At 48.9% G+C, this 23,953-nt stretch overlaps 2 protein-coding genes across 2 annotated transcripts in view; both read right to left on the minus strand.

Moving 5' to 3' along the window:
* Positions 1-58: 58 nt before the first annotated feature.
* Positions 59-2,948, minus strand: sumo3b (small ubiquitin like modifier 3b). Its single transcript, XM_035769346.2, has 4 exons — positions 2,807-2,948; positions 1,856-1,984; positions 1,648-1,719; positions 59-1,530 (listed from the first exon to the last, which is right to left on the minus strand). Exons 1-4 carry the CDS (start codon positions 2,825-2,827, stop codon positions 1,429-1,431), a joined length of 324 nt encoding a protein of 107 aa, XP_035625239.1. The 5' UTR covers positions 2,828-2,948; the 3' UTR covers positions 59-1,428.
* A 7,008-nt stretch (positions 2,949-9,956) lies between these two features.
* myo10l3 (myosin X, like 3) overlaps positions 9,957-23,953 on the minus strand; it is a 298,563-nt gene continuing 284,566 nt past the window's right edge. Inside the window, 2 exon segments of the mRNA XM_052523285.1 lie at positions 9,957-14,679; positions 15,888-16,079. Coding sequence (XP_052379245.1) covers positions 14,575-14,679; positions 15,888-16,079 — 297 coding nt within the window. The 3' untranslated portion in view covers positions 9,957-14,574.

Here is a 23,953-nt window from a genome sequence, read left to right on the forward strand (position 1 = left end):
ACGGTCTTTCAGCACTCCTCACAACACATGCAAAGAAAGGAAGCCGAGTACCAGGAAGCTGAATACCAAGTAGTCAAGTACCAATTTATATTCATTATATACAGTAGCAAAGGACAACAAATAATATACAAGTCACTTGAGAACCAGAAGGATCAGTGGACCTTGTTACCGACTCAAGCTCCACATCAACACACACACTGCAGAATTTGATAGTCTCTGAATGCCGGCGGAAGAGAAGTTCATTATTATATTATTATATTATTATTATTATAAGTTCATGAAGTTTGCTTATAGCGAACAGTGAATAAAAAATAAAAAAAGGTTGAAGTCTGGGTTGATTCCCTTTTATTTTGTCATAAAATATCAGTGATGCAGTGGGATGGGTAAAATTCTGGAGAAATCCACCAAGTACAGCTCAACTACTCCCCGTCCGTCTGTGTGGAGAGGGGGATAAACAGAAAGCCATCTGAAAAGGTAAGTTGAATCCTTTCTTCAAGTGACGTTAAAAATAGACCTTAAAATTTTACCCTATTCAATCATATCACCGAGACATTTCTGTTCACAGTTCTGTTCACAATTCTGTTCATTTAGCGTTTGGTCTAGACACAGCCATGCACTATTCAATCGTATGGCCATACAGGGTGAAATGAGAAAATGTATCATTTGGCCCATATATTTAGCAAAATGTAAAAAAAAATAGAAAAATAAAAAGACAACAAAAATAATATACAAGTCACTAGAGAAACAGAAGGATCAGTGGACCTTGTTTTACCTCAACCTGTGGTAGATTGAGGTACATCCCAAATGGCATCCTATTCACTATATAGTGCACGACTTTCGGTCAAAAAGTAGTGCACTTTAAAGGGAATAGGGTGCCATTGGGGTCAGAATCTGAAGGACAGTTGGACCCCCTGTGTGTGAAACAAATACATATTCTCAAAACAGTTCTAGTTCATATAAACAAGAAATGGTTCGGTGGCATGAAATCCAGCTTGTGATCATGGCTACGTCCCAATTCACTACCCTGCACTCGTTCACTCAACCTCATGCATTTAAATGGAATGGTGTGAGGAGTATGGCAGTGGTGGAACCTCCCTTTAGGTCATGCTGCACCAATGAATGAAGGGGGATTGAGCGAGTGAGTAGAGAATGTGAATGTAACCCACTTTAACAGTCCCGTCTTTCTTAACGCCATGGTTTTCCATTGTAAACAGATCCCTGCCTCCCCTCACAACATGTAGGGCTTGGGGGGGAAGCGGATCAATCAAACAAAAAAATAGATTTATAACGCTAAATGATTATTGAAAATAAAAAATGTTTTGAGTGATGCTGCTCTTCAAGTGTATCTGTTCTCAGAGAGGAGGAGAGGGGTCCGTACACCTTTAAGATGAGCCTCAGAGAGGGAGGAGCCTCAGAGAGGGAGGAGCCTCAGAGAGGGAGGAGCCTCAGAGAGGGAGGAGCCTCAGAGAGGGAGGAGCCACCAGTCTGTTGTTGAAATACATCAATAGTATCCTCGTCTTCCATCTCAAGCTGTCAACACAAATATAAGGTCATTAAGTATCTTGTCTTTGGTACATTCATTAGTAACTTAGTTATTCTGAATCTATTATGAAGGACTTCTGAAAATGAAAGGAAACTGTCACCTACCTGTGCAGGTGTGTCAGTCTCGTTAATCGGCTGTCCGTCAAACCTAAACCTTATCTGTCTAATTGACAAACCCTGAAATAAAGAGGTTATAACATAAAAATAAAACATTGTCAAGCAAGTTGGTCAGGAGTTGCCCTGCAAGGTTGTCCAATCAGTCTGAAAGCTTTACATTGTTTTAGGTGAGCAGAAGAGGAATGTAAAGCCTCACCTGTCTTTCACAGTACGCCTTCATCAGCTTGCTGAGCGGAGTGTGCCTTTTAATTTTGAACTGGACTACTGACCCATCTTGACCTGCAACCTTTAGGTTGATGTGATCGTTTTCAGTTTTCACTCCTTCCTGAAAGGGAAAGGATGCACTTCAGCGACCATAGTTAAACGCTACATAGCTTGGTCATATAACATAGTTCATGTCAAATATTAGGGACTGAGCAAACTTTTAGGATTTGGTTTAATTTAAGCAAAAGCATCTCAACACGCATTGTAACAGGTTAGTAAGCTAGTTAAGCCAATTGTCATTTGTGATAAATGATGGCGAGCGGTTGTTTGTGTTGTACTTTTATTTGACCAGGGAATATCATTGAGACCATTATCTCTTTTGCAAAGGGAGCCCTGCGTCTAACAAGTTCACGGCCGCATAGGAGCGAACATGAGTTCAGACTGGCGGTGCGCAATATGCGTGCCTGGCGTCAAACATGTGTTTGTGTTTACCTTTTTAAGTTAGCAATGTTAAGCATGCTATCCTAGGTAATACATTGAATGGAGGTGGCCAGCCATCAATGAGGTGGCAGCTCCGGTGCGGTTCAGGCGAATCAAAAAGCCGCAAAGAGCAAACGTCGGGCCCTATTCCAATGCGCACAGAAAAGTCACAATGGCGCTGTTTCAATTCAACCATCACTTTACAATACATGAAGAGTAGATATGTATACTATAGAATAGACTACATCTGGGCATACATCTATCAGATAGTTGATTAGCCAGACATTTTTCTACACGCAAAACGTTGCGCGTCCAGCCATAAATCCGCAAATCAACGAACCTTTGTTTTCTCTTTTTTTACCCGCTCAAATTCGGAATCTGCCATGTAAACACACAAACTCGACTGGAAAGAATGCAATGAAATATGGAAAATATTCAATCATAGAAACATAACATGGCTTACCTTTGGCTTTTCTTCAGACATTGTGTAGCTAGTTATTGCTCAACGATGTACTAATTTACAGACAGATAAATATTTGCGCTTTTTCACTTCTCTCAGTCTTCTCCGTTTCGACCAGGAGCGCGCATAATGTTTTAAACTCTAATTGGCTCACGGGGATCACGTGTCTATATTTTCTAGGGACCGTGCACACATGAGCGCGCAAATCTGTTTTATACGCGCTCCCGAGAATTAGACAAGACCTAGACAACCCTTTTTTTAAACCCAATTTCGTGATATCCAATTTCGAGAATTGATGCAACAAGATCTGTAAATACATTTATGAACTGTGTAAAGATTACAAAAATAAACAGCGCAATAAAATTAATTATAAAAAGTAGATTTTTCTAATTTAGAGCTGTGGAAAATCTCTAATATCAAATTCAACAGCTTTATTCTAGCATAGAGACTAGTAAAAACACAAAACCTTACCTATTTCACTGTTTTAGGACAACTTTTGATACGAAATGGTAGTCACACACAGTTGATTTGGCACTCGAGCATTTGTGGTTTATTTGGTAGCATTTCGTAGTGTGACTGATTTTACTCATTGCATTCGTACTGTAAATTAGCGCTATTTGATAGATTCCCCCGTCCCGGTAGCGTACTTCTGAGTGGGAGACCTTCCCAGGCAGTGAGTGACTTGCCTAGCTCATAAACTAGTATCAGGGCGCCCACTTCGACAAGGTTTATTGACCCACTGTCCCACACGGTGACATCCTGTCATTGGCGTAACGTGAAAATGAGCGATAGAAAACCGATCGCGCAAATGTCACCATTCCCCCCCAAAATTGTGCGGGCGCCCCGCCCCGTGCCGCCCCCGGCAAGATGTCGCCTGTACCTAAATCCGTCACTGCACACGCAACAAGAACAGGACAGAGAGAACACACAGGCGCTGGAGATGTCAGTATTTGATTTCATGAAACACACAGCAATATTTTATTTCACCTTTATTTAACCAGGTAGGCTAGTTGAGAACAAGTTCTCATTTTACAACTGCGACCTGGCCAAGATAAAGCAAAGCAGTGCGACAGGAACAACAACACAGAGTTACACATGGAATAAACAAAACATAGTCAATAATACAGTAGAAAAAAATAAAACAAAAAGTCTATATACAGTGAGTGCAAATGAGGTAGGATAAGGGAGGTAAGGCAATAAATAGGCCATGGTGGTGATGTAATAACAATATAGCAATTAAACATTGGAATGGTAGATGTACAGAAGATGAATGTGCAAGTAGAGATACTGGGGTGCAAAGGAGCAAAATGAATAAATAAATACTGTATGGGGATGAGGTAGGTCGATAGATGGGCTGTTTATGAGTCTCCAGCTTCAGAGATTTTTGCAGTTCGTTCCAGTCATTGGCAGTAGAGAACTGGAAGGAGAGAGACCAAAGGAGAAATTGGCTTTGGGGGTGACCAGTGAGATGCGCGTGCTATGGGTGGGTGCTGCTATGGTGACCAGTGAGCTGAGATAAGGCGGGGCTTTACCTAGCAGAGACTTGTAGATGACCTGGAGCCAGTGAGTTTGGCAACGAGTATGAAGCGAGAGCCAACCAACGAAAGCGTACAGGTCGCAGTTGTGGGTAGTAATATGGAGCTTTGGTGACAAAACGGATGGCACTGTGATAGATTGCATCCAGTTTGTTGAGTAGGGTGTTGGAGGCTATTTCATAGATGACATCACCAAAGTCGAGGATCGGTAGGATGGTCAGTTTTACGAGGGTATGTTTGGCAGCACGAGTGAGGGATGCTTTGTTGCGATATAGGAAGCCGATTCTAGATTTAACTTTGGATTGGAGATGCTTAATGTGAGTCTGGAAGGAGAGTTTAGTCTAACCAGACACCCAGGTATTTGTAGTTGTCCACGTATTCTAAGTCAGAGCCGTCCAGAGTAGTGATGCTGGACGGGCGAGCAGGTGGGTGCGGGCAGCGATCGATTGAATAGCATGCATTTAGTTTCACTTGAGTTTAAGAGCAGTTGTAGGCCACGGAAGGAGAGTTGTATGGCATTGAAGCTCGTCTGGAGGTTAGTTAACACATTGTCCAAAGATAAACATATTCAAATCAAATCAAATCAAATGTATGTATATAGCCCTTCGTACATCAGCTGTTATCTCAAAGTGCTGTACAGAAACCCAGCCTAAAACCCCAAACAGCAAGCAATGCAGGTGTAGAAGCACGGTGGCTAGGAAAAACTCCCTAGAAAGGCCAAAACATAGGAAGAAACCTAGAGAGGAACCAGGCTATGTGGGGTGGCCAGTCCTCTTCTGGCTGTGCCGGTTGGAGATTATAACATAACATGGCCAAGATGTTCAAATGTTCATAAATGACCAGCATGGTCGAATAATAGTAAGGCAGAACAGTTGAAACTGGAGCAGCAGTTACACAGTCTTTTTAAAATATGTAAACCAGAAGCTCTGACAATGATAGAGAAATATGCACTAATAAAGAGTAAGACGTAAGCAAGAAAATACAAAAATATTATTGAATGTTTGTTGAAATGGTTGACAATTATAAATTATTATAATTAATTATTATTATAAATTAAATTATCTAAATGGACTGTTTTTAAATCGTTGCATTTTAATGGGAAGAGGAATCCGAAACGTTCGCCCCAACTTTTTTCCAATAGTTTTCCAGACATGTTTATCTAAATACCAGGGATCCAGTGTTGAAGACCATAACAAAGAGTGGTGCTGGGTTATATTCTGATATCCAAATGTTAAGGTAGCAGTCGTTCCTAAACTCTCCTAGCCTGGCTACCCATCCACATCACTCAGACCAACTGACTCTCCTAGCCTGGCTACCCATCCACATCACTCAGACCAACCGACTCTCCTAGCCTGGCTACCCATCCACATCACTCAGACCAACCGACTCTCCTAGCCTGGCTACCCATCCACATCACTCAGACCAACCGACTCTCCTAGCCTGGCTACCCATCCACATCACTCAGACCAACTGACTCTCCTAGCCTGGCTACCCATCCACATCACTCAGACCAACCGACTCTCCTAGCCTGGCTACCCATCCACATCACTCAGACCAACCGACTCTCCTAGCCTGGCTACCCATCCACATCACTCAGACCAACCGACTCTCCTAGCCTGGCTACCCATCCACATCACTCAGACCAGCTGACTCTCCTAGCCTGGCTACCCATCCACATCACTCAGACCAACCGACTCTCCTAGCCTGGCTACCCATCCACATCACTCAGACCAACTGACTCTCCTAGCCTGGCTACCCATCCACATCACTCAGACCAACCGACTCTCCTAGCCTGGCTACCCATCCACATCACTCAGACCAGCTGACTCTCCTTGCCTAACTCTCCTAGCCTCCACCAATCAGGCCAAAATGGTAGAGTTGCCAGACGGAAGCCACTCATCAGTAAAAGGCACATGACATTCCGCTTGGAGTTTGCCATCTCTGGAGAAACCTGAAAATAGCTCTGCAACAATGGTCCTCATGCAACCTGAGAGGATCTGCCGCGGAATGAGAGAAACTCCCCAAATACAGGTGTACCAAGCTTGTAGCGTCATACCCAAGAAGACTCAAGGCTGTCATGGCTTACATTTAAGTCATTTAGCAGACGCTCTTATCCAGAGCGACTTACAAATTGGTGCATTCACCTTATGACATCCAGTGGAACAGCCACTTTACAATAGTGCATCTAAATCTTTTAAGGGGGTGGGGGGGTGAGAAGGATTACTTTATCCTATCCTAGGTATTCCTTAAAGAGGTGGGGTTTCAGGTGTCTCCGGAAGGTGGTGATTGACTCCGCTGTCCTGGCGTCGTGAGGGAGTTTGTTCCACCATTGGGGGGCCAGTGCAGCGAACAGTAAATGGTCTGAATGCTTATGTAAATGTAATACGTAAAAATATATACATACATATATATATATATTCTTCATACTTCTGCTCTTTAGATCAAGTAATTCTGTTTTCATTATTTTATTATCATACCGTAGCCTCCCTGTTGTGTCTTTTAGGGAGTCCACGGTAGTTTTCAATATATAATTTTCCATAATTTTGTTACTGTAATTTTTTATTTTTTTTATTTTTATAAAAACGTCCCCCTCCAATGACTGGCTATAACAGACCCTCTCCTCCAATGAATGGCTACAGCAGACCCCCTCCTCCAATGACTGGCTATAACAGACCCCCTCCTCCAATGACTGGCTATAGCAGACCCCCTCCTCCAATGACTGGCTATAGCAGACCCCCTCCTCCAATAACTGGCTATAGCAGACCCCCTCCTCCAATGACTGGCTATAACAGACCCCCTCCTCCAATGACTGGCTATAACAGACCCCCTCCTCCAATGACTGGCTATAGCAGACCCCCTCCTCCAATGACTGGCTATAACAGACCCCCTCCTCCAATGACTGGCTATAGCAGACCCCCTCCTCCAATGACTGGCTATAGCAGACCCCCTCCTCCAATAACTGGCTATAGCAGACCCCCTCCTCCAATGACTGGCTATAACAGACCCCCTCCTCCAATGACTGGCTATAACAGACCCTCTCCTCCAATGAATGGCTACAGCAGACCCCCTCCTCCAATGACTGGCTATAGCAGACCCCCTCCTCCAATGACTGGCTATAACAGACCCCCTCCTCCAATGACTGGCTATAGCAGACCCCCTCCTCCAATGACTGGCTACAGCAGACCCCCTCCTCCAATGACTGGCTATAGCAGACCCCCTCCTCCAATGACTGGCTATAACAGACCCCCTCCTCCAATGACTGGCTACAGCAGACCCCTCCTCCAATGACTGGCTACAGCAGACCCCCTCCTCCAATGACTGGCTACAGCAGACCCCCTCCTCCAATGACTGGCTACAGCAGACCCCCTCCTCCAATGACTGGCTATAACAGACCCCCTCCTCCAATGACTGGCTATAACAGACCCCCTCCTCCAATGACTGGCTACAGCAGACCCCCTCCTCCAATGACTGGCTATAACAGACCCCCTCCTCCAATGACTGGCTATAACAGACCTCCTCCTCCAATGACTGGCTATAGCAGACCCCCTCCTCCAATGACTGGCTATAACAGACCCCCTCCTCCAATGACTGGCTACAGCAGACCCCCTCCTCCAATGACTGGCTATAGCAGACCACCTCCTCCAATAACTGGCTATAGCAGACCCCCTCCTCCAATGACTGGCTATAACAGACCCCCTCCTCCAATGACTGGCTACAGCAGACCCCCTCCTCCAATGACTGGCTATAGCAGACCCCCTCCTCCAATGACTGGCTACAGCAGACCCCCTCCTCCAATGACTGGCTATAACAGACCCCCTCCTCCAATGACTGGCTACAGCAGACCCCCTCCTCCAATGACTGGCTATAGCAGACCTCCTCCTCCAATGACTGGCTATAACAGACCCCCTCCTCCAATGACTGGCTATAGCAGACCCCCTCCTCCAATGACTGGCTACAGCAGACCCCCTCCTCCAATGACTGGCTATAGCAGACCACCTCCTCCAATGACTGGCTAAAGCAGACCCCCTCCTCCAATGACTGGCTACAGCAGACCCCCTCCTCCAATGACTGGCTATAGCAGACCCCCTCCTCCAATGACTGGCTATAGCAGACCCCCTCCTCCAATGACTGGCTATAGCAGACCCCTCCTCCAATGACTGGCTATAGCAGACCCCCTCCTCCAATGACTGGCTATAGCAGACCCCCTCCTCCAATGACTGGCTACAGCAGACCCCCTCCTCCAATGACTGGCTACAGCAGACCCCCTCCTCCAATGACTGGCTATAGCAGACCCCCTCCTCCAATGACTGGCTATAGCAGACCCTCCTCCAATGACTGGCTACAGCAGACCCCCTCCTCCAATGACTGGCTACAGCAGACCCCTCCTCCAATGACTGGCTATAGCAGACCCCTCCTCCAATGACTGGCTACAGCAGACCCCCTCCTCCAATGACTGGCTATAACAGACCCCCTCCTCCAATGACTGGCTATAACAGACCCCCTCCTCCAATGACTGGCTATAACAGACCCCCTCCTCCAATGACTGGCTATAACAGACCCTCTCCTCCAATAACAAATGCATAGGCTACAGCAGGCGATAAGTGGTTATCAGAGAGGTGTACGGGGGTTCAGAGAGGTGTACGGGGGTTCAGAGAGGTGTACGGGGGTTCAGAGAGGTGTACGGGGGTTCAGAGAGGTGTACGGGGGTTCAGAGAGGTGTACGGGGGTACCCCACCACTGTACCCAACCACCTTACCCCACCACTGCACCCCACCACTGCACCCCACCACTGCACCCCACCACTGCACCCCACCACTGCACCCCACCACTGCACCCCACCACTGCACCCCACTACTGCACCCCACTACTGCACCCCACCACTGCACCCCACCACTGCCCCACTACTGCACCCCACCACTGCACCCCACCACTGTACCCCACTACTGCACCCCACCACTGCACCCCACTACTGCACCCCACTACTGCACCCCACCACTGTACCCCACTACTGCACCCCACCACTGCACCCCACTACTGCACCCCACCACTGCACCCCACTACTGCACCCCACTACTGCACCCCACCACTGCACCCCACCACTGCACCCCACTACTGCACCCCACTACTGCACCCCACCACTGCACCCCACCACTGCACCACTACTGCACCCCACCACTGCACCCCACCACTGTACCCCACTACTGCACCCCACTACTGCACCCCACTACTGTACCCCACCACTGCACCCCACCACTGCACCCCACCACTGCACCCCACTACTGCACCCCACCACTGTACCCCACTACTGTACCCCACCACTGCACCCCACCACTGCACCCCACTACTGTACCCCACTACTGTACCCCACTACTGCACCCCACCACTGTACCCCACTACTGTACCCCACCACTGCACCCACTACTGTACCCCACTACTGCACCCCACTACTGTACATGTAATTATAATAAGCATTTGAAATTCCAGTTATCAGCAAAGAGAACAAGGTACAGATACTGTATACAGACACCAAAACAAGTTTTACAAATAATCCTCCTACTACTAACAAACCAGCAGTCAAATCAGCATATAATCCCCCCAAGGTACAGACAACAAACAGGTTATGAGATACAGTCATTTTATTAAAGCATTTTGTAAATCCAGTTACAACAAACATATTTACCAGCCCGTTTTACTCTCTCCAGCCAAGGGAACCGAACAGTCATGATCAAATGTGTATTTGTCATAACGTGGAATGATTACTTACAAGTCCGTGACTCTCATTTTTCTTCAAACGGCATTGTTGGTTAAAGAAAAATGATTTACTAAATAAAATGGTTCTGGTACAGGTGTGGCTACCAGCAGCTGAAATGGCACCTTATTCCCTATACAGTGCACTGTCATGATACCACAATGTCATCAACACACTGTCATGATACCACAATGTCATCAACACACTGTCATGATACCACAATGTCATCAACACACTGTCATGATACCACCATGTCATCGACACACTGTCATGATACCACAATGTCATCAACACACTGTCATGATACCACCATGTATTCAATGTTATCATCACCACAATGTCATGTTATCCCAATGTCATGATATCCCAATGTCATGTTATCACACTGTCATGATATCACACTGTCATGTTATCACACTGCCATGATATCCCAATGTCATGATATCACACTGTCATGATATCCCAATGTCATGATATCACACTGTCATGATATCCCAATGTAATCCCACAATGTTATGTTATCCCAATGTCATGATATCACACTGTCATGATATCACACTGTCATGTTATCACACTGCCATGATATCCCAATGTCATGATATCACACTGTCATGATATCCCAATGTCATGATATCACACTGTCATGATATCACACCGTCATGATATCACACTGTCATGATATTCCAATGTCATGTCATCACACTGTCATGATATCCCAATATCATGATATCCCAGTGTCATGATATCACACTGTCATGATATCCCAATGTCATGTTATCACACTGTCATGATATCCCAATGTCATGATATCACAATGTCATCACACTGTCATGATATCCCAATGTCATGATATCACACAGTCATGATATCACACAGTCATGATATCACACGGTCATGATATCACACGGTCATGATATCACACGGTCATGATATCCCAATGTCATGATATCCCAATGTCATGATATCCCAATGTCATGTCATCACACTGTCATGATATCACACTCATGATATCACACGGTCATGATATCCCAATGTCATGATATCCCAATGTCATGATATCCCAATGTCATGATATCCCAATGTCATGATATCACAATGTCATGATATCACAATGTCATGTCATCACACTGTCATGATATCACAATGTCATGTTATCACAATGTCATGTCATCACACTGTCATGTCATCACACTGTCATGTCATCACACTGTCATGTCATCACACTGTCATGATATCACAATGTCATGTTATCACAATGTCATGTCATCACACTGTCATGTTATCACACTGTCATGTCATCACACTGTCATGTCATCACACTGTCATGATATCACAATGTCATGTTATCACAATGTCATGTCATCACAATGTCATGTCATCACACTGTCATGTTATCACACTGTCATGTCATCACACTGTCATGTTATCACACTGTCATCACACAATGTAATCACACAATGTAATCACACTGTCATGATATCACACTGTCATGATATCACACTGTCATGATATCACACTGTCATGTCATCACACTGTCATGTTATCACACTGTCATCACACAATGTAATCACACAATGTAATCACACTGTCATGATATCACACTGTCATGTTATCACACTGTCATGTCATCACACTGTCATGTTATCACACTGTCATCACACAATGTAATCACACAATGTAATCACACTGTCATGATATCACAATGTCATGTTATCACACTGTCATGTCATCACACTGTCATGTCATCACACTGTCATGTCATCACACTGTCATGTCATCACACTGTCATGTTATCACAATGTCATCACACAATGTAATCACACAATGTAATCACACTGTCATGATATCACACTGTCATGATATCCCAATGTCATGTTATCACAATGTCATGTCATCACACTGTCACAATATCACACTGTCATGATATCACACTGTCATGATATCACAATGTCATGATATCACAATGTCATGTCATCACACTGTCATGATATCACAATGTCATGTCATCACAATGTCATGTCATCACACTGTCATGATATCACAATGTCATGATATCACAATGTCATGATATCACAATGTCATGTCATCACACTGTCATGATATCACAATGTCATGTTATCACAATGTCATGTTATCACAATGTCATCACACAATGTAATCACACTGTCATGATATCACACTGTCATGATATCACACTGTCATGATATCCCAATGTCATGATATCCCAATGTCATGTTATCACAATGTCATGTTATCACAATGTCATGATATCACACTGTCATGATATCACACTGTCATGTTATCACAATGTAATCCCACAATGTTATGTTATCATCACCAGAATGTCATGTTATCACACTATTTTGTTTCTTGAGCGAATGGATGGTCAGGGGGCTGGGACAGGGGGCTGGGACAGGGGGCTGGGACAGGGGGCTGGGACATCATCCATAACACTTTGTAGAGTGCAAATTGACCGCAAGAATATCAAATAGGATATAATATTTGACTAATACATAATGATTTCAAACCTTGCTTACATTTGTTTACAATCACATATATACACTGAGTGTACAAAACATTATGAACACCTGGTCTTTCCATGACATAGACTGACCAGGTGACACAACTGTGGAAAGCGTTGGAGTCAACATGGGCCAGCATCCCTGGGAAACACTTTCGACACCTTGTATTGTCCATGCCCTGACGAATTGAGCCCGTTCTGAGGGCAAAAGGGGGTGAAACGCAATATGAGTAGGATGTTCCTAATGTTTTGTCCGGTCAATGTCTCTTAGGCGTGGGAATACGAACATCCAAAATGTTAATCATTTGGAGCCGAGGTGCAGGTGTTTTATTACAGTCACGTGTCCAACCATTTTTATGATAATATTTGCTCGTAAAAGTTGGGGTGCCAAATGGTTAACCCTGCTCTATCGCTCGTGACCAACAATACTTCTGTAACACAAAAACCAGGAAGTACCTTCCAGCTCGTTACATCAACACGTCACGCTCTCTTTCAACAGTTTCAGTCACACAAAACATTTCGTTACGAGGACGAAACCGGTTTCAAATCAAAATAGCAAATAAAACATTTAAATTAAAATTACCTCAGACTAAATTATATAATGACGTTCTTTAGAATTAAGCGAAAATGTTCTTTATTAAACCACTGCCTTTATAGTAAATAAATAATAACCTGAATATAGTAGTGATGGATTATGTATTGGTTTGTTCTAGTTATATAAAATACTAGTGTTATTTCCCCAGAGTTAAAAACCTGCTTCTCGGGCACTGGGTAGAATGGCTAGCTTTGGGCACCAGCCTGCTTTTTCCTGCTCTTTTGCCAACTTCTTATGGAATTGTCATATCAAACATGTTAAGCTTCATAATCAGAGTAGGCAATAGCACAAACAGATCTGGGACCAGGCTATAGAATAGCAGCTTCTGCCACTAGCATTATAACTGGTTATAACCATCAAGCTATTAGCCCTGACATAACCCTGGCTTGGTGATGCCATTCCTGAAAGTCAAAACTATTACTTTTACAGTCCAAAGTAGACGAATAACCACATGGATGGAAGCAGTGAACCCATTTAAGGAATTCAAATGTAAAGAGGTTCAACCAACCAAGGAGAAATTGGCTTTGGGGACCAGTGAGATGCTATGGGTGGGTGCTGCTATGGTGACCAGTGAGATGCTATGGGTGGGTGCTGCTATGGTGACCAGTGAGATGCTATGGGTGGGTGCTGCTATGGTGACCAGTGAGATGCTATGGGTGGGTGCTGCTATGGTGACCAGTGAGATGCTATGGGTGACCACCTTCCCCTGAGTCTGTGGTTGGTTTGGGATTCAACTCCTATTGCTCAGAAAAACCCGAGGGGAAAGTCTTTCAACTTTACTTAGACAAATAACTTCTTCTCATTGTAAATATATAACGGTATAGTTGGGCGCCCATTCATTTACATATGTTATTATAATAAAAAATAATAACACTTGCCAATTTAAAAATAGACACAACATTCTTATAAGGAAAGGGGAGCGAGTCAGGGCAAGGCAGGACAGTGATACATTTCTCTCTCTCAATCCCATTGGAAAATGGTAGAATTTGATACGAAAGGAAATTTGATGTGACATCCTGATTGGTCCATACTATTGATAAATTGATGTAAATAATAGCAGAAGGTAACGTGGTATCCACGTCGACAGCTATAGAATAGCAATAGGAAACGGTTGAGGAACGCAGTTCCGCCTTTTAGCGCTACACATTCTAGAATGTTCTAGAATGTTGGCTTTGGCGTACCACACTGAGGGACACCGGAGTTGGGACACCGGAGTTGGACGAGTTCTGGAGTAGCTGAGTAGCAGCCTGCTTTCAGTTATTCAGACATCTGAGTTGAGGAGAACAGTTCTGTCTTCATGGACCCTGCTGCCTTGTAGCCTTCTGGTCAGGGGCGGTAGGAAGCCAACTGGGCTGCGTTCTGTCCCACATCTCACCTGATCCAGTTGGTTCCGTAGCTGGGCCCAGATCTGACACTGCATCTCTTTTTTACGATCATGTTGATGTAGGCTTTCATGATCTTAGTGATCTCTCCAACCTGAAACACCACAGATGAGAGTTTTAACAGCAGGGAAAACAAACGAATGAACGATGCACACTGAACAGACACTTGTTTAAACAGCCAAGGCTTTGTTGGTTGACGTTCTGAAAGGCTAGCCTGGGGTCCAGTCTGTTTGTGCGATCATGTCAATTCTCTGTCACTCATTGTCATGCCAAACATGTCTGTTGACACTAATGGAGTTGGCATGAGCATAAACAGACCTGGGACCAGGCTATAATCTGGTGTTATAAACAGATCTGGGACCAGGCTATAATCTGGTGTTTGTAAACAGACCTGGGACCAGGCTATAATCTGGTGTTTGTAAACAGACCTGGGACCAGGCTACTGGTCATTTCTAATCTATAATGTTGTATTATGGTGTTATAAACAGACCTGGAACCAGGCTATAATCTGGTGTTTATAAACAGACCTGGGACCAGGCTACTACTGGTTATTTATAATATGGTGTTTATAAACAGACCTGGGACCAGGCTACTACTGGTCATTTATAATCTGGTGTTATAAACAGACCTGGGACCAGGCTATAATCTGGTGTTTATAAACAGACCTGGGACCAGGCTACTACTGGTTATTTATAATATGGTGTTTATAAACAGACCTGGGACCAGGCTACTACTGGTCATTTATAATCTGGTGTTATAAACAGACCTGGGACCAGGCTACTACTGGTCATTTATAATCTGGTGTTATAAACAGACCTGGGACCAGGCTACTGGTTATTTATAATCTGGTGTTTATAAACAGACCTGGGACCAGGCTATAATCTGGTGTTTATAAACAGACCTGGGACCAGGCTACTACTGGTTATTGCTAATCTGGTGTTATAAACAGACCTGGGACCTGGTTATTTATAATCTGGTGTTATAAACAGGCCTGGGACCAGGCTACTACTGGTTATTTATAATCTGGTGTTATAAACAGACCTGGGACCAGGCTACTACTGGTAATTTCTAATCTATAATGTTGTATTATGGTGTTATAAACAGACCTGGGACCAGGCTATAATCTGGTGTTTGTAAACAGACCTGGGACCAGGCTTCTGGTTATTTATAATCTGGTGTTTATAAACAGACCTGGGACCAGGCTTCTGGTTATTTATAATCTGGTGTTATAAACAGACCTAGGACCAGGCTACTACTGGTCATTTATAATCTATAATGTTGTATTATGGTATAATACTGTACCAGAGGTGTCTCAAAGAACATATCTCTGTCGTCCACTGTGATCTTATAGGTAGTGGCCTGGGGAGATCCGAAGAAGATGATGTGTTCATAGGGGAACGTCTCCAGAGGTTTGGGTTCTCCTCTCTTGTAGACCGACACGTTCTCTGCACTCACACTCAGCCACAGGTCATGAGGAAAGCCTCCTTCTTTACACTGAGGAGACAGAGAGAGAGAGAGAGAGACCGAGACATAAACAGACAGGTCCGATACCAAGTATGATCAAATGCATTTTCAAAGCCCGGCGATGGGGAAACCAGCAACCTATTTCCTTCCCTTCCCCGCGTTACGTTACCTTCCCTTCTCCGCGTTACCTTCCCTTCCCCGCGTTACGTTACCTTCCCTTCCCCGCGTTACGTTACCTTCCCCGCGTTACCTTCCCTTCTCCGCGTTACGTTACCTTCCCTTCCCCGCGTTACCTTCCCTTCTCCGCGTTACGTTACCTTCCCTTCCCCGCGTTACCTTCCCTTCCCGCGTTACCTTCCCTTCCCCGCGTTACCTTCCCTTCCCCGCGTTACCTTCCCTTCCCCGCGTTACGTTACCTTCCCTTCCCCGCGTTACGTTACCTCCCCTTCCCCGCGTTACGTTACCTTCCCTTCCCCGCGTTACGTTACCTTCCCTTCCCCGCGTTACCTTCCCTTCCCGCGCTACCTTCCCTTCCCCGCTACCTTCCCTTCCCCGCGTTACCTTCCCTTCCCGCGCTACCTTCCCTTCCCCGCGTTACCTTCCCTTCCCCGCGCTACCTTCCCTTCCCCGCGTTACCTTCCCTTCCCCGCGTTACCTTCCCTTCCCCGCGTTACGTTACCTTCCCTTCCCCGCGTTACGTTACCTTCCCTTCTCCGCGTTACCTTCTCCGCGTTACGTTACCTTCCCTTCTCCGCGTTACCTTCCCTTCCCCGCGTTACGTTACCTTCCCTTCTCCGCGTTACCTTCCCTTCCCCGCGTTACCTCCCCTTCCCCGCGTTACGTTACCTTCCCTTCCCCGCGTTACGTTACCTTCCCTTCCCCGCGTTACGTTACCTTCCCTTCCCCGCGTTACGTTACCTCCCCTTCCCCGCGTTACGTTACCTTCCCTTCCCCGCGTTACGTTATCTTCCCTTCTCGGCGTTACGTTACCTTCCCTTCTCCGCGTTACATTACCTTCCCTTCCCCGCGTTACGTTACCTTCCCTTCCCCGCGTTACGTTACCTTCCCTTCCCCTCGTTACTTTTCCCTTCCCGCGTTCACGTTACCTTCCCTTCCCGCGTTACGTTATCTTCCCTTCCCGCATTACGTTACCTCCCCTTCCCTGCGTTACGTTACCTTCCCTTCCCCGCGTTACGTTACCTTCCCTTCTCCGCGTTAAATTACCTTCCCTGCATTACGTTACCTTACATTCCCCACGTTACGTTACCTTCCCCGCGTTACGTTCCCTTCCCCCGCGTTACGTTACCTTCCCTTCCCGCGTTACGTTACCTTCCCTTCCCGCGTTACGTTACCTTCCCTTCCCGCATTACGTTACCTCCCCTTCCCCGTGTTACGTTACCTCCCCTTCCCCGCGTTACGTTACCTTCCCTTCTCCGCGTTACGTTACCTTCCCCGCGTTACGTTACCTTCCCTTCCCTGCGTTACGTTACCTTCCCTTCCCTGCGTTACGTTACCTTCCCTTCCCCGCGTTACGTTACCTTCCCTTCCCCGCGTTACGTTACCTTCCCTTCCCCGCGTTACGTTACCTTCCCTTCCCCACGTTACGTTACCTTCCCTTCTCGGCATTACGTTACCTTCCCTTCTCCGCGTTACGTTACCTTCCCTTCCCCGCGTTACGTTACCTTCCCTTCCCCGCGTTACCTTCCCTTCCCCGCGTTACCTTCCCTTCCCCGCGTTACGTTACCTTCCCTTCCCGCGTTACGTTACCTTCCCTTCCCACGTTACGTTACCTCCCCTTCCCGCGTTACGTTACCTTCCCTTCCCCGCGTTACGTTACCTTCCCTTCCCCGCGTTACCTTCCCTTCCCCGCGCTACCTTCCCTTCCCCGCGCTACCTTCCCTTCCCCGCGTTACCTTCCCTTCCCCGCGCTACCTTCCCTTCCCCGCGTTACCTTCCCTTCCCCGCGCTACCTTCCCTTCCCCGCGTTACCTTCCCTTCCCGCGTTACCTTCCCTTCCCGCGTTACGTTACCTTCCCTTCCCCGCGTTACGTTACCTTCCCTTCTCCGCGTTACCTTCTCCGCGTTACGTTACCTTCCCTTCTCCGCGTTACCTTCCCTTCCCCGCGTTACGTTACCTTCCCTTCTCCGCGTTACCTTCCCTTCCCCGCGTTACGTTACCTTCCCTTCCCCGCGTTACGTTACCTTCCCTTCCCCGCGTTACGTTACCTTCCCTTCCCCGCGTTACGTTACCTCCCCTTCCCCGCGTTACGTTACCTTCCCTTCCCCGCGTTACGTTATCTTCCCTTCTCGGCGTTACGTTACCTTCCCTTCTCCGCGTTACATTACCTTCCCTTCCCCGCGTTACGTTACCTTCCCTTCCCCGCGTTACGTTACCTTCCCTTCCCCTCGTTACTTTCCCTTCCCCGCGTTACGTTACCTTCCCTTCCCCGCGTTACGTTATCTTCCCTTCCCCGCATTACGTTACCTCCCCTTCCCTGCGTTACGTTACCTTCCCTTCCCCGCGTTACGTTACCTTCCCTTCTCCGCGTTAAATTACCTTCCCTGCATTACGTTACCTTACATTCCCCACGTTACGTTACCTTCCCCGCGTTACGTTCCCTTCCCGCGTTACGTTACCTTCCCTTCCCGCGTTACGTTACCTTCCCTTCCCCGCATTACGTTACCTCCCCTTCCCCGTGTTACGTTACCTCCCCTTCCCCGCGTTACGTTACCTTCCCTTCTCCGCGTTACGTTACCTTCCCTTCCCTGCGTTACGTTACCTTCCCTTCCCTGCGTTACGTTACCTTCCCTTCCCTGCGTTACGTTACCTTCCCTTCCCCGCGTTACGTTACCTTCCCTTCCCCGCGTTACGTTACCTTCCCTTCCCCGCGTTACGTTACCTTCCCTTCCCCACGTTACGTTATCTTCCCTTCTCGGCATTACGTTACCTTCCCTTCTCCGCGTTACGTTACCTTCCCTTCCCCGCGTTACGTTACCTTCCCTTCCCCGCGTTACCTTCCCTTCCCCGCGTTACCTTCCCTTCCCCGCGTTACGTTACCTTCCCTTCCCCGCGTTACGTTACCTTCCCTTCCCCACGTTACGTTACCTCCCCTTCCCCGCGTTACGTTACCTTCCCTTCCCCGCGTTACGTTACCTTCCCTTCCCCGCGTTACCTTCCCTTCCCCGCGCTACCTTCCCTTCCCCGCGCTACCTTCCCTTCCCCGCGTTACCTTCCCTTCCCCGCGCTACCTTCCCTTCCCCGCGTTACCTTCCCTTCCCCGCGCTACCTTCCTTCCCGCGTTACCTTCCCTTCCCCGCGTTACCTTCCCTTCCCCGCGTTACGTTACCTTCCCTTCCCCGCGTTACGTTACCTTCCCTTCTCCGCGTTACCTTCTCCGCGTTACGTTACCTTCCCTTCTCCGCGTTACCTTCCCTTCCCCGCGTTACGTTACCTTCCCTTCTCCGCGTTACCTTCCCTTCCCCGCGTTACGTTACCTTCCCTTCCCCGCGTTACGTTACCTTCCCTTCCCCGCGTTACGTTACCTTCCCTTCCCCGCGTTACGTTACCTCCCCTTCCCCGCGTTACGTTACCTTCCCTTCCCCGCGTTACGTTATCTTCCCTTCTCGGCGTTACGTTACCTTCCCTTCTCCGCGTTACATTACCTTCCCTTCCCCGCGTTACGTTACCTTCCCTTCCCCGCGTTACGTTACCTTCCCTTCCCCTCGTTACTTTCCCTTCCCCGCGTTACGTTACCTTCCCTTCCCCGCGTTACGTTATCTTCCCTTCCCCGCATTACGTTACCTCCCCTTCCCTGCGTTACGTTACCTTCCCTTCCCCGCGTTACGTTACCTTCCCTTCTCCGCGTTAAATTACCTTCCCTGCATTACGTTACCTTACATTCCCCACGTTACGTTACCTTCCCCGCGTTACGTTCCCTTCCCGCGTTACGTTACCTTCCCTTCCCGCGTTACGTTACCTTCCCTTCCCGCGTTACGTTACCTTCCCTTCCCCGCATTACGTTACCTCCCCTTCCCCGTGTTACGTTACCTCCCCTTCCCCGCGTTACGTTACCTTCCCTTCTCCGCGTTACGTTACCTTCCCCGCGTTACGTTACCTTCCCTTCCCTGCGTTACGTTACCTTCCCTTCCCTGCGTTACGTTACCTTCCCTTCCCCGCGTTACGTTACCTTCCCTTCCCCGCGTTACGTTACCTTCCCTTCCCCGCGTTACGTTACCTTCCCTTCCCCACGTTACGTTATCTTCCCTTCTCGGCATTACGTTACCTTCCCTTCTCCGCGTTACGTTACCTTCCCTTCCCCGCGTTACGTTACCTTCCCTTCCCCGCGTTACGTTACCTTCCCTTCCCCTCGTTACTTTCCCTTCCCTTCCCCTCGTTACGTTACCTTCCCTGCGTTACGTTATCTTCCCTTCTCCGCGTTAAATTACCTTCCCTTCTCCGCGTTACGTTACCTTCCCTGCATTACGTTACCTTACATTCCCCACATTACGTTACCTTCCCCGCGTTACGTTACCTCCCCTTCGCCCCGTTTACCTCCCCTTCGCCCCGTTACCTCCCCTTCGCCCCGTTACCTCCCCCTCGCCGCGTTACCTTCCCCACTCCGCGTTACCTTCCCCGCGTTACGTTACCTTCCCTTCCCCGCGTTACGTTACCTTCCCTTCCCCTTCGCCCCGTTACCTCCCCTTCCCCTTCGCCCCGTTACCTCCCCTTCCCCTTCGCCCCGTTACCTCCCCTTCGTCCCGTTACCTCCCCTCCGCCCCGTTACCTCCCCTCCGCCCCGTTACCTCCCCTTCGCCCCGTTACCTCCCCTTCGCCCCGTTACCTCCCCTTCGCCCCGTTACCTCCCCTTCGCCCCGTTACCTTCCCTTCTCCGCGTTACCTTCCCTTCCTCGCGTTACGTTACCTTCCGTTCTCCGCGTTACCTTGCCTTCCCCGCGTTACGTTACCTCCCCTTCGCCGCGTTACCTTCCCTTCCCCGCGTTACCTTCCCTTCCCCGCGTTACCTTCCCTTCCCCGCGTTACCTTCCCTTCCCCGCGTTACGTTACCTTCCCGCGTTACGTTACCTTCCCTTCCCCGCGTTACCTTCCCTTCCCCGCGTTACCTTCCCTTCCCCGCGTTACCTTCCCTTCCCCGCATTACGTTACCTTCCCTTCCCGCGTTACCTTCCCTTCCCGCGTTACGTTACCTTCCCGCGTTACGTTACCTTCCCTTCCCGCGTTACGTTACCTTCCCTTCTCCGGCGTTGCGTTACCTTCCCTTCTCCGCGTTACCTTCTCGCGTTACCTTCTCCGCATTACGTTACCTTCCCCTTCCCCGCGTTACCTTCCCTTCTCCGCGTTACCTTCCCTTCCCGCGTTACCTTCCCTTCCCGCGTTACCTTCCCTTCCCGCGTTACGTTACCTTCCCTTCCCCGCGTTACGTTACCTTCCCTTCCCCGCGTTACGTTACCTTCCCTTCCCCGCGTTACCTTCCCTTCCCCGCGTTACGTTACCTACCCTTCCCCGCGTTACGTTACCTCCCCTTCCCCGCGTTACCTTCCCTTCCCCGCGTTACCTTCCCTTCCCCGCGTTACCTTCCCTTCCCCGCGTTACCTTCCCTTCCCCGCGTTACCTTCCCTTCCCCGCGTTACGTTACCTTCCCTTCCCGCGTTACCTTCCCTTCCCGCGTTACCTTCCCTTCCCCGCGTTACCTTCCCTTCCCCGCGTTACCTTCCCTTCCCGCGTTACCTTCCCTTCCCCGCGTTACCTTCCCTTCCCCGCGTTACCTTCCCTTCCCCGCGTTACCTTCCCTTCCCCGCTACCTTCCCTTCCCCGCGTTACCTTCCCTTCCCCGCGTTACCTTCCCTTCCCCGCGTTACGTTACCTTCCCTTCCCCGCGTTACGTTACCTTCCCTTCTCCGCGTTACCTTCTCCGCGTTACGTTACCTTCCCTTCTCCGCGTTACCTTCCCTTCCCCGCGCTACCTTCCCTTCCCCGCGTTACCTTCCCTTCCCGCTACCTTCCCTTCCCCGCGTTACCTTCCCTTCCCGCGCTACCTTCCCTTCCCGCGTTACCTTCCCTTCCCAGCGTTACCTTCCCTTCCCAGCGTTACGTTACCTTCCCTTCCCCGCGTTACGTTACCTTCCCTTCTCCGCGTTACCTTCTCCGCGTTACGTTACCTTCCCTTCTCCGCGTTACCTTCCCTTCCCCGCTTTACGTTACCTTCCCTTCTCCGCGTTACCTTCCCTTCCCCGCGTTACGTTACCTTCCCTTCCCGCGTTACGTTACCTTCCCTTCCCCGCGTTACGTTACCTCCCCTTCCCCGCGTTACGTTACCTTCCCTTCCCCGCGTTACGTTATCTTCCCTTCTCGGGTTACGTTACCTTCCCTTCTCCGCGTTACATTACCTTCCCTTCCCGCGTTACGTTACCTTCCCTTCCCGCGTTACGTTACCTTCCCTTCCCCTCGTTACTTTCCTTCCCGCGTTACGTTACCTTCCCTTCCCCGCGTTACGTTATCTTCCCTTCCCGCATTACGTTACCTCCCCTTCCCTGCGTTACGTTACCTTCCCTTCCCCGCGTTACGTTACCTTCCCTTCTCCGCGTTAAATTACCTTCCCTGCATTACGTTACCTTACATTCCCCACGTTACGTTACCTTCCCAGCGTTCACGTTCCTTCCCAGCGTTACGTTACCTTCCCTTCCAGCGTTACGTTACCTTCCCTTCCGCGTTACGTTACCTTCCCTTCCCCGCATGCGTTACCTCCCCTTCCCGTGTTACGTTACCTCCCCTTCCCCGCGTTACGTTACCTTCCCTTCTCCGCGTTACGTTACCTTCCCCGCGTTACGTTACCTTCCCTTCCCTGCGTTACGTTACCTTCCCTTCCCTGCGTTACGTTACCTTCCCTTCCCCGCGTTACGTTACCTTCCCTTCCCCGCGTTACGTTACCTTCCCTTCCCCGCGTTACGTTACCTTCCCTTCCCCACGTTACGTTATCTTCCCTTCTCGGCATTACGTTACCTTCCCTTCTCCGCGTTACGTTACCTTCCCTTCCCCGCGTTACGTTACCTTCCCTTCCCCGCGTTACGTTACCTTCCCTTCCCCTCGTTACTTTCCCTTCCCTTCCCCTCGTTACGTTACCTTCCCTGCGTTACGTTATCTTCCCTTCTCCGCGTTAAATTACCTTCCCTTCTCCGCGTTAAATTACCTTCCCTTCTCCGCGTTACGTTACTTTCCCCGCGTTACGTTACCTTCCCTGCATTACGTTACCTTACATTCCCCACATTACGTTACCTTCCCCGCGTTACGTTACCTCCCCTTCGCCCCGTTTACCTCCCCTTCGCCCCGTTACCTCCCCTTCGCCCCGTTACCTCCCCCTCGCCGCGTTACCTTCCCCACTCCGCGTTACCTTCCCCGCGTTACGTTACCTTCCCTTCCCCGCGTTACGTTACCTTCCCTTCCCCTTCGCCCCGTTACCTCCCCTTCCCCTTCGCCCCGTTACCTCCCCTTCCCCTTCGCCCCGTTACCTCCCCTTCGCCCCGTTACCTCCCCTTCGCCCGTTACCTCCCCTCCGCCCCGTTACCTCCCCTCCGCCCCGTTACCTCCCTTCGCCCGTTACCTCCCCTTCGCCCCGTTACCTCCCCTTCGCCCCGTTACCTCCCCTTCGCCCGTTACCTTCCCTTCTCCGCGTTACCTTCCCTTCCTCGCGTTACGTTACCTTCCGTTCTCCGCGTTACCTTGCCTTCCCCGCGTTACGTTACCTCCCCTTCGCCGCGTTACCTTCCCTTCCCCGCGTTACCTTCCCTTCCCCGCGTTACCTTCCCTTCCCCGCGTTACGTTACCTTCCCGCGTTACCTTCCCTTCCCCGCGTTACCTTCCCTTCCCCGCGTTACCTTCCCTTCCCCGC

The sequence above is a fragment of the Oncorhynchus keta genome, chromosome 7, assembly GCF_023373465.1.
Source record: "Oncorhynchus keta strain PuntledgeMale-10-30-2019 chromosome 7, Oket_V2, whole genome shotgun sequence".
Classification (NCBI taxonomy): Eukaryota; Metazoa; Chordata; class Actinopteri; order Salmoniformes; family Salmonidae; genus Oncorhynchus; species Oncorhynchus keta.

Coding starts and splice junctions, on each gene's coding strand:
- sumo3b (XM_035769346.2), bottom strand. CDS start 2,827: ATGTCTGAAGAAAAGCCAAAG. Junction 1,985..2,806: donor TGTCTGAAGAAAAGCCAAAG/GTAAGCCATGTT, acceptor TTTCCCTTTCAG/GAAGGAGTGAAAACTGAAAA. Junction 1,531..1,647: donor AGACTGACACACCTGCACAG/GTAGGTGACAGT, acceptor TTGTGTTGACAG/CTTGAGATGGAAGACGAGGA.